The 12,019-nt window shown below is 40.9% G+C and overlaps 1 protein-coding gene across 7 annotated transcripts in view; it reads right to left on the reverse strand.

Annotated features, from left to right (window-relative positions):
• The window catches only part of KIF26A (kinesin family member 26A), a 130,754-nt gene that overhangs the window by 23,953 nt on the left and 94,782 nt on the right, over positions 1-12,019 (reverse strand). For all 7 annotated transcript variants that reach the window (XM_039538428.1, XM_039538427.1, XM_039538430.1 and 4 more), the window contains one exon: positions 10,955-11,138. In XM_039538428.1, coding sequence (XP_039394362.1) covers positions 10,955-11,138 — 184 coding nt within the window. The remainder of the gene's footprint in view (positions 1-10,954; positions 11,139-12,019) is intronic.

A 12,019-nucleotide genomic window follows, 5' to 3' on the forward strand; every position in this document is an offset into this window, starting at 1 on the left:
TAAAAAGTATGGCATATCACATTTAACTGGTCTCTTCAGTGTCACTGAGTAGGGAAAATAGTTATAAGTTGGATACAAATATATATCTAGAGAGAGATGGTGTCAGGATTGGCTACGTGGCCAGTTGCAATGATTGGACGAGGAATAAGAATGGGGGGGAAAGGGCGTGTACCTCCATTGATTTCTACAAACAAACCTAAAATAAAATACACACATAAAACACCACTACACATCCACATAACAATTCATATTTTTCTTTAAGCATGAAGCCTTCTGTATCATGCAAATCAGTCAAGTATTTTGTTAATTAACTGGCTCTGATCTCATGGGTTTTGAACACCATGGGTTAATATTAAAACTGCTGAACTTTCCAAATTCATGTTTCTGCAGGAATCAGGAGGTCAGCAGAATCGCTGAAGGAAATCCTATTAAAATCAAAAGTGTTTGGGAAAAGAAGATGATAAACATATCCTGAATATGCCACAGGAGATGAAGAATTTAACAAATAAATAAATAAATAAATAAACTGAAAAGTCCTGGAAATGGGTGGCATGAGGTCAGGGTGTGCCTGCCCCATGTACAACAATGGGCAGGACTGTAAATGTCAGTGGCTAGGGTGGGAGAAGGATTCACAGTAATCAGGGATTTGTTTTTTTCCTTTAACATTTATCTATTTGTCAGCCTACTGTAGGAGTCAGGGAAAAGAAAGGTTATCAAAGCAAACATCTGCAAGCTGAAATTCACTCACTTCTACCATGTAAGGGCAAACAAAGTGGAAGGATGCTGAAGTATGCAAAAAAAAATGTTAAAAATGCTATTTTATGCATGTACAGCAACAGATTTAAGGGAGACTTGTAAGCAGACAAAGGCTGACGGCGGCTCAATATTCAAGCTCCATAGAGTCAGAGAGAAACAACCCACCTGTGTAGATGACAATGCTAGCTCTCATATAGCCTGATATACAGCCTTTCATATGAACGCATATTACAGAACATTTGAATGGCTATAGACAGAACACCCAGATGTTGTTGATGCTTTTGGGAGAGAGACGCCTGAACCAAAACTCTAGATCTAAACATTCTTGAACTTTGGGTGGATCAGAACCGGACTCATATGTTACAGTTCTGGACCAAAACTAGGAATCCAAAACATCCCTGAGTTTTGGAGTATGGGCCAATTTCTAAAGAATAGGTCATATCCACAGGTTAATCAGATCCACAGATACAGGGCCAGATAGGGCCCCATCTACTCCTCTGTTCCTGCTCTGTGCTGAGGAGTGCCTGAGGGAACTTTGTGTAGCTATGCATAGTTCTCAATGCAGGTCTGTGCCCCAATGGCATGACTGAGCCCACAGTGTGAAATAGGATACCAAGGTCACTTATGTAGAGAACAGTTACACATGGGGAATTAGGGAGGCTCTGCGAGTGTGATTTGTTTGTTTTATGGCAGGTAGGAGAGAGTTATGAGTCTTAGACCAGGGTGCAAAACTGAGTCTTGAGGCAGTTTCCAAAGAAAGTCAGGTTGGTTCTTTCAAGTGTAGAGGGAAAGGAATCTGCCACCTGCTTGAGGCGAGACAGGGAAGAGGAGCAGAAAGAAGCCCCACATTCAAGAAACCCAAAGAGTGGGCTGGAAAATAGAAGCAATGTGGTTGAACACATGCAGTGGGATAATTCAATGAAGTGTCCTGAAGCCTATCAGGGAGAGTCTGTACTTGATTCCAGAATGCACAGGGATCCAAGAAAGAACTCTAAGGCAGTGTTCTGACTTTCAGGCTTTCCTTTGTGTTTGAAACAGACTGGAGCTGGAAGTTAGGCAGGACACAAAAGAATGGTGAGTAACTGAGACAAAGGAATGGTGGGTAAGAGTGGTCAAGACGGTGTTGAACATGGGAATCTGCTACTGACAAGTAGAAATATTTAACAGGCATAGAAGAAAGAAAAAGTCAAGTCAAAGCTCTAGGGTTTCTGAAAGTAGGAGTGAATATGAGATTGGTGCCCTGGGTCAAGATGGAGATGGAGTTTTGTCTGAGGCTGCTCATTTTAGCAATCAGTAGGGTACATATTTTGGATATTCTAAGTTGAAGGAAGATAGCTCAAAGTCATAAGCTGACGAGATATGAAGCTGGTAGAAATTGAGGATGAAGATGCATCAGTGAAGACATTCTCATCCCAATAGAAATGATGTCCAAAGGTGAATTCAGAAAGAAAGGTGCCAACTGGGATGGAAGAGATAACAGAGCCAATAACACAATCCTAAAGAGCATTATAACAGATAGATCGAATAGAAGAGAATTACCCACTGCCAGTCATGAAAAATGATCTATTGTACAGATAGGAAAGAGCAGAGGAGGAAGATATCCATGACCCCACTGAATTGTGCCACATGATCAAGCAAGACGGCAAGGCTGAACTGAAATCAAAGAGGGAGGAAAGATGGCCTTGTGGCTAAGACACAGAACTAGGAATGCTGGACTCCACATTTCCAGGTCTGCCACAAACTTCAAGTGTGTCCTTAGGCAATCACTACAAAATATACAAGACAGGAGAGAATGACACCATTATTTTTCCAGATGAGGACCAGTAAGAGGTACCAAATATTTCACGTGTTTAACCTTAGGGCCATGTACAAGGAAAGACAACATTAATTCTCTGAATAACCAGTTTGCTCATTGGTAATGTGAATACAAAGGGAATTAAGACTCTGATTCAGCAAAATATTTAAGCACATGCATAACTTTAAACATGTGCATAATCCCTTTGAAGTCAGTGGATCTACCATAGTCACATGTTCAAAGTTATGCATGTGCTTCTGTGCTTAGTTGGACTGGAGCCTACAGAGATGTTGAGTTTAAAATTAAACAGAACAAGGAGGAAAAACAAGGAAGCATATGCTAAAAAGAATAACATTTTGGTATATGAGTTTACAGTTCCAGCCCTTGCTATTAAAAAGAGCTTTGAACATTTTATTAGTCTATATTTTAGAAATTATTCTGGAATCTATTCTAGAAATTCTGGTGATGCGCAGCATGATCACGGTATCATAATCCTTAAAATGAACAAGCAATTTGGTCTTTAGCAATAAACATCATTATACCATATCTGAACAGTCAATATATATTCCCTGGGAACTTGCATTCATAACAGGCATTGTCCAGAAAGGGAAGTTAATTTTGTTCAATGTTTTCAGAATGGTGGGTTATAGCAAATTAATAGAATGAAGTTATTTATATATACACACCATTCTGAATTAAGATTTCTCACCAAGAAATTACACAGAATTCATTTTCATTACTGGCCATTTTCCAATTAAATTGCTTATTTCTCAACTACTGTGTAAATCAAATTACAAAAGTCTTAGTTCAGAGCCAATATTTTTCATGGATTTAATTGTAACTGACAGATATACAACCCTTACAAAATTGGTTTACTGTGGGTAGTTCTTACAAGCCTTTCATATACTGCCACTACCATTATATAGCAAATTTATATGCAAAACTGCTATGCTAGCATAAACCATTGAGCTCCCTTGGGAGAACCTTAAAAAGCACTTCTATATTGTACTCTTTAGAAAATGGCCTCTATTAAGCAAGAATTGATTCTATATTCCCAGATGATACTAGACAAAACTATTCCATTTTTAAACATGGGAAAAAAGAAAGAAGTGTATTTTTACATACTTTTCTGCATTGTGTTTAATATGTTCCTTCAGCAAGGATCTGTATGTCATGGGTTCTACAAAATTGCATACGTAGATTGAAGACTTTTTAGTAAGACATATGATGTATATTGGAAATAACACTTTAGTCATTAGGAACAGGCAGCAATAAAGATGGCAAAATTAAGTACCTATTTGTTATTCATCAAACTATTGTAAGAACAAGTGAGTACTGTATACTGTACACTTAAAAAAAGTCTACATCATCTGTAAATCGTGTTAGAGGTACCTTGACTATAGGTTCGGGGGGAAAAATGAAAGTAAATGTCTAAAGCAAATAAAAAATGAAGGAAAATATGAATATGCCTTTCCAAGACACCAGTTTGGGAATTCAAATTCTCCCTCTTAATGCTCCACATCAATTGTCTCATATAGAAGGATTCTGTCATTCTAACATAAAAAATTGACAAGATCTTTGGAAGAGACAAGCACTTAAAGTTGCTCTTGTAAGTGATGCAGTATTATAAAGAGTGTGTTGAACAGAACCCCGGAAAAAACATTTTGCATGAAAAAGGCTTCCTACCACACTAAAGAAAAATAACAAATTAGAATGCTATGCAGCAGCCACTGTAAAAAGGATGTCTTTTTAATACCACAATATGATAAATTATCTTAAGTAGCACATTAATGTCAGAAATTGAGCATAATCTAACTTCTTTCCAGTGACAATATTAAATGGCTTTCAGACATCTTTCCCACTATTCTGACATTAAATTTAATAACACCCAGTGAGACCACAAAAATGATTCAGTTAAAAGACTCATACTGCATAGGATCATCGCCTTTTAAGCAGGATTCAACTAAACGATTTGGACTCTGGTGTTTTCGGCAGATTCATGGGTAAGGTATATAATTTGCTACATAACATTTTTCAGTAGTGAGTGAAGTTCTATTCAGAATACAGTATGCCATTTGCAATGGGATTTTTTATGCCTGGGAGGGGTAGATGATTGCTTATTATACTAAACATAGGTCCCAAGGAAACCCTTCCGTTATAACTTAAGAAAGTTTAAACTTTTCCTCCACCTGACATTATTGAAAATTCAAGCCACTTGTTAGCACCTACGGCAATGCGTAAATTTTACACTGTAGGGACAGAAACATATTGGGCCATCTATCACTAAACAAAAGACTTAGATGTAAAATCAGGGATTTGCATTCTGGGGCAGATTCACATGCTCCAGCTGAAAGGCTGACGAACAGGGAGAATAGATGGTTTTGGACTGGAACAAAAGATACTCCTAAGGCAATGTCTATGCTGCAGCCAGGGGCGTGCCTCCCGGACTGGGCAGACAGACACGTGCTCTCTCTGCTCAACATAGCGCTTTAAAAAGAGCAGTGTGGATGTTGCAGCATGGACAGCAGCACAGGCTAGCTGCCAGTGGGTCGGGCTTGTATTTCGGCAGCTGGCCCACGTCACTGCCTGTGCCACAATGTCCACACGGCTATTAACAGTGGGCTAGGTTGAGCAGAGCTACCACGTGTCTGTGTATCTGGGCTGGTTTCCCCTTAGAGAACACTGGAGACAATGAAGACAAAACAGAAATGAAAATGCTTTTTAAAGTATTTGAAATTTGCTTTAATAAATAATTTACAAGAAGTACTATATTCGATCCACACAAAGCCCACATATTGCCATCAGCCCATAGCAGAACCCCCCCACTCATGTGAACAGGAGCAATGCAGTTGGGTTGAAAGAAAATTTCAACCTTTAGGCCAAATTCTCAACAGCAGCCTCTAACACAGCTTACTCAGCACTCTGGGCTTCTCCCCTAATTCTCCACGCACGCATGCTCACATAAGATCAGTGGTTTTGCTGAGCTCACAGGGTTTGGGGAACCTCTCCCCCTCTCCAGAAACTCCATCAAGCCAACCAGCAAAAGGACCCTGCTCAGTCACAAATGATGGGCCCAAGCAGTTAGATTCTACAATATGACAGTCAGTATAGAAAAACCTAAGATAGACATTCAAGCTTTCATTAAGCAAAGCACTTAAGCATGTGCTTAATTTAAGTCATTGCTTAAGTCCCACTGACTGAAGCCCCAATTCAGGAAGCAGCCCTATTCAGGATTACACATAAACACAAGCTTAACTTTGAAGCCAATGAATGGGACTTAAGCACCTACTTAAAGATAAGTACATGCTTAAGCACTTTGCTGAATTGAGGCCTCAGCCACCAGGGATTTTCCATGCTAGGCATGACATAAAATATGGGTCAGTTTTGGAAATACACAATCAAACAAGGAATTTAAAGTCCAGATGTTGATATTAAATTATCTATTTTTAAAAAAATATTTAGCCATCCTGGGGTACAGTACATTTTGCTGTAACGGTGGTAAATATGCCAATGTGAACCATTACTACCTTTCCAGGACTCCTGCAACCCCCTACAGTTTTGAAGTTTAAAAAGCTAACCTTTCTCCTAGCTCAATCACAGAACTAAATTTCATCTGACAAGATAATTTAGAGATACATACACTTCAGGGGGCAGAAATTCTTGCAACTTGTAATATGTTTCTTTAGTTCTTTCTGTCCTTTATCAGAAGTATCTCACAAGGAAAAGAATACTAAGCAAAAAATACAATGAATGACTGTCATTTAATTATTATGTGCTTGATTCACTGAAGAACATATGTTTAGATTCCATGCTGTTCATAAGACCAAAGCAGCTGATTCTTCTGAGTGTCTGCAGCAAAGAAGCAGATATGGTCTGTAATTATTACACTGTTTCTTTGTAAATTATAGTCAACAGCATTTCTTACACTGCAGCTCTCATGGTGACTGCTAAGACAGCATCACAGTAGCAATACCTTGAACTGTGGTCCCACCTGAACTCATTAGCTATAGCAAGGTCAGGAATGGTCCACAGTGGGATGACATGCCTACAAAGAAAAACACAGGTGCTGTGCAACTGATGTGGGAAAATCAGAATTAAAAACACTCTAGAATGGTGCTAGAGGAACCTACGTTGATGTGTTTGGGATGAGACATAAAACCAAAGCCCTGGCTACTTGAGGTCACTGAAGGGCAGGGATGGTTTGACCTGGACAAATTAGGTAATTGCAATGCGTCAAATTCATCCCTGGTTTAGCCACAATGACTTCATCATGGATGATCTGCCCCATTTTCCCTACCTTAAAATGTCCTCCTGTGGTTTCAGCTGGAGAAGCAAAGAATCACTTTGCCTCCTAAATATCACTGGGTAATATCAGACGTGCCAAATGGCAGCCATGTTCTGCCCTACAAGTAGTTGTAATTTTTAAGCTAGTTGAATTAACGTTCTATATTCACAGCAACATTTGCCTCTCCCCTTTGACCCCGCATATGCAGATTCCTACTGCACATTCCGAACACAGAACTCCCACTGAGGTCAGTGCTGAATATGATCTGTCTATACTATTACATGACTTAATATCAAAGTGTTGGAAAATGTACTGTATGGCAGAATATTGCACTGGAACCTGGGGGAAGTCAGGGAACGTGGACTAGAGCTCTTAGGTCTGTTTTCCATCTCTAATTTCTGTGAATCGATCTAAAATCAAAAGTTTTAGCCACACTGTTTTCATTGAATCATGTAAATAAAGGGTCCAATCTTGAAAGCCCCTTCCACACAGAACTCCTATTAGCTTTCCATCAAAGACCACAGTTTATGTTGCTAGCATTCTGATCATAGTATTACAGGGCTTCTAATAGTGGGAAACATAGGTTTTGCACATTACTTTCCCCAGTGAAAACTCACATTGGTCTGTTACATGACACTCCCCATGCGGGGAGTTGGCCTTTTCTGTACACGTCTGGCTTGTGTTTAAATTATCCAGCCTGAAATGCAAACATTTGGTTTTCAACTTACAGACGCATCTTATCCACTGTGGGTGGGATCTTGCAATGTATGGAGCACCTCCTGGAAGATACTCAGCACCCTCAACAACCACTGAACTTAAAGGAGCTAAAGGCAACTCAGGCAAGACTAACCATATGAAACAAAATAGCACGAAATTGGGGGTCGGGAAGGAAAGTGCTGCTCCAGCAGCTGCCTAACCCAAGGTAGCCACATACATAGAACCACAGCCAGCAATGAAGCCAGGCACACAGCTGACTCTGGAACCGTCAAAGAAAGTAGGGAGCCAGCCACAAACACAGATGTTGGATGTTCCAGAAAGAAAAATATATGACAGAGTCCAGCTTCTGCAAAACATATCCCCTGTGTGAGTGAGCCAGCTGGTATTATTCTCCAGACCGCAAGAAAAAGCAGAAGTCGATGAGCGGGAAGAGTATTAAGTACAATGATGGCAAGAGGAGACAGGATTCTTCAGTTAACAGAGAAGTTAGAGGCATCTGCCAACTTTTGTTGTTTGTTAACTGCATTGATATTTAAAGTAATGAGGGAGAAACAAATGGTTATTCATTCCCATTGCTGTCACCATCACCAGAAAACTATCAGCCTGAGGCTGTATCTGCCACCCACAAAGAACAAGCAGGTGAAAGGGAAAAATATAAAGGAAGAGTATTACAGCGCAGTGGGATAAATGCCACCAAAGACTACTTGCTCATTATCATTTTGATATGGAAGGGTGGAGATATAAACGTCAAGTGTTATAGCACATACATGTGCTGATTCTTTTCCTCTGCCCAATGACTATTATCATTAAGTTAAATGAGGCATCCTTTATGCAGAATCATGATTTTTACAAGCAGCTAAGGTATTATTGTTTTAAAGATTTTTTTAAAAAAGTAGTTTTCACAGTGAAGGACTGCTTTACAGCAATGCTTAAAGCAGTGGTCACCAACTCGTCGATCGCAATCGACTAGTCGATCCTGGAGCCTCTGACAGTCAATCGCGATCTCCGGCTGCTAGAAGTTCAGTGGTGCAGCAGGTCTAAGGCAGGCTCCCTGCCTGCCTCGGCCCCACGCCACTCCCAGAAGCAGCCAGCATGCCCCTAAGGCCCCTGAGAGGGAGGGGAGGCAAGGGTCTTCATGTGCAGCTCCTGCCTGCAGGCACCACCTCCGCAGCTCCCATTGGCCAGGAACAGGAAACTGCGGCCAATGGGAGCTGCGGGGGCGGTGCCTGCAGAGAGGCAGCGTGCAGAGATACATCCCCTCCCCCACCCCGGGCCCACAGGTGTGTGCTTGCCGCTTCTGGGAACAGCATGGGGCTGGAGCAGGCAAGGAGCCTCCAAGATCGCCTCCTGCACCCCAACCCTCTGCCCCAGGCTCAGCCCGGAGCCCCCTCCCACACTCTGAACCCCTGGGCCTGACCCCCTGCCCCAGCCCAGTGAAAGTGAGCGAGGGTGGGGGAGAGCGAGTGATGAAGTGGGGGAAATGGTGTGAGTGGGGCAGGGTAGCTCCTGGGTTGCACTTAAATTCAAAAAGTGATCTTGTGCCTAAAAAGGTTGGAGACCACTGCCTTAAAGGGATACTGCCAGATTAAAAATCAAGGGCCAGAGAGACTGGTATAATTGCCTTCTGCACAACCAAGGTTTCTAAACCCAGGCCTTCAACGCCGCATCACAGGACCCTACCATTCAGCTAAAGGTGTAACTCCATGACTAGGTGGCTGTAGCAGAATGTTATCTTTTAGAGTCTACAGTACCAGTTACTACAGGGGAATATGACACACTTTGCCAGTGTGTTACATACTTCCCTTGTTAGAAGAAGCCCAAGATCCTAAATATTAGAGCTCAGTCTAGTTCTATGCAGAATGGACCAGCTTTCTAGCAGAGTCTGCTGTTTTCTATCAGGGTTTTGCTCTTTGATTAGCTGCCCCCTAGGGTGACCAGATGTCCTGATTTTATAGGGACAGTCCCAATTTTGGGGGCTTTTTCTTATATAGCCATCTATTACCTTCCACCCCCAGTCCTGACTTTTTACACTTGCTCTCTGGTCACCCTACTGCCCCCCGCTCTGCTCCATTCTGCTTACGGACAGAAGAGTGATCTGTACAAGATTATCTTAAATGCAGGATTCCCCTGACATTTTACTGATCTGGAATCCTGTAAGTGATCATGAGTTATATTTGGATTATTTATTTGAGGATACTGGACAAAACAGAACTCCGCTCAGCAAAATGAGTGGTCATAGTTAATACTACCAGCTCCACCAAAAGGGATGGGAGGAAGGCAGGGCCATTGTCAGACTTGGCTGGCTATGGAAGGATGCACAGTCTGAAGCCCTTTAAGGTGCACAGAAACAGCCCCCGCGAGCATTTGCGAGCTCTAGGGACACTGTATTTTATAAAACACAATATCTTGCTGAGCTCCCCCAAAGGCAACATAACTCTGCGCTATCCCTAACACAAGGATGTGACTTAATGCCACAACTTAGCCCTAAGTCTGCAGGAGAAGAGGCAGACAGGGTAAATGGCATATGTTGCAAATGTTGCGTGTAGAAACAGTCTCTTAAATTTTCCCTTCCCTCAGCACTGACTCCTAGCTAAGAGATACTAAACTACTTGCTAATTTATTGCATTGAAAAATTCATCTGCCAGCTTCTTATCAAATATATGAAAAAAAATCAGGGGCAGAAATCATTCACATTTGTAAAATTTCCAGCCTCTTAAAAAACCTGTCTCATAGAAGGGTAAAGCTGCAGTCATTTCCCTTCCATTTAGCAAAAATACAAGGGCAAGAACCTTTATCTCCTTCAACTCACTGATTTAACAGAATACAATACAACTGAGTATCATTTAAAAGTACTTAGGCAGACAATTTATTTATGTTAATGTTGATTTGTATGGTTACTTGAGGTGCATTTTTAACTCTCCTCTGCACGTTAGGTACTCTAGGTCCATCTTGAAATATTAATCATTTGTAACCTATGTAAATAAGTATTCAGACACTGTAGCTTGTGCTTTTAACATGTCAGAAATATACATAAAACTAAATAATTGTCTTACATTTTAATTGATTTTAAGTAAAATTAGTGCAAAATTTACAATTTAGCACTTGTAAAAGATGCCAGATGTCCAGGGCTGGAGGCAGAAGGCCTGTTTCTCCTCTCACTTATTCCTCTCCTTTCACTTTTATGAAGTTGACACTTGTCCACTGGAATCTGGACAGAGACCACCGACTTATTTTTATAGGCCACCCAAGAGTCAACTCTCAGTCATATCTAAACAGATTTGCAAGACTCTGTATCCCAGCACCACTCCCCTGAGCCACCCAATCCCTGCCTCTATACTTTAAAATGTATGGCTCTTTAAAGTAAGCTAAGAAATTGTAAAGAGACTGAGATCTCGAATTACCTTTCCAATGCCAGGGTTGTCCTTGATTTTTGACACCGCTCTCAAAAGGCATGGCGGTGCTGGGGGAGAGCATAACTGCAGTATGCCACTAAAGTTGGTGGCATAGACAGAGAAGTCATGAGAGCGTGGCAGGGGCGGATGGTACTTCTTTCTCTTCGAGGACAGGTTAAGCTTCTGTGCTGCTCTGTACAAAGTAATATCAAGAAAGGACAGTGTTACTATGAGCTCAATGCAATTTAGAGCAGTAAAACAGATGTTCATTGTCATCACTGCCTGTTTAACAAATCAAGTCATTTCATTCTAATCAGATTTCATAAGGACACACCATCAGGAGACTAATCGAAGGAAATATGGGCAGAAATATGGTTGGCAAGATATTCATTTAATTTCTCCCCCAACAGAGTTCCAATTATATAGTTTTAACTTTTTTTCCAACAGCTTGGCAGATGAGTCCAAGACTGCTGAAATCTCACTGACATCATAAAAACCTAAAATCATCCCCTTGTCACTAGCAGGACCAGATGGGCTTTGCTGGTGATAACATTTATGAAAGTGATGTTTTGTACACTAACAAGTTACCCAATACAGAAAAATGACAGTCCAATAGACTGCAAATCATATGAGTGCAAAACTCTCTACCATTGGCTGCACTGAAAACTGTTAGATAAAAGAGAATCCCTTCAAGACAGATTTGTTTTTCCTCCTTAATTCTATTCTTCCTCATTAAAAGGAAAATCCATTAAAGAGACATGCTTTAATGTGCCAAACAACAATGATCCTGCTTTTGAAATGCAGAATTTCAAAACACAAAAGATGAAGAAGGAAAACATTTAAAACGTACAATTAAAATTGTAACTGTTCTTTGTGAATAAGAGCGGGATTAGAATCAAGGTTTCTGCTAATCCTTAATGATGGCACCAAGCAGGATATCAATGAACCAAAATAAAACTTAGGCTCTAGAGCAAAACCCATATGTTCTAAAAATCAACCTGTGAACTTAAAACAAGAGACACATTCATGAGCATGTTCCACATGCCTAGGGAGTGAAATCCTGGTTCCACTGAA

The sequence above is a fragment of the Mauremys reevesii genome, linkage group 4 (assembly GCF_016161935.1).
Source record: "Mauremys reevesii isolate NIE-2019 linkage group 4, ASM1616193v1, whole genome shotgun sequence".
Taxonomy (NCBI): domain Eukaryota; kingdom Metazoa; phylum Chordata; order Testudines; family Geoemydidae; genus Mauremys; species Mauremys reevesii.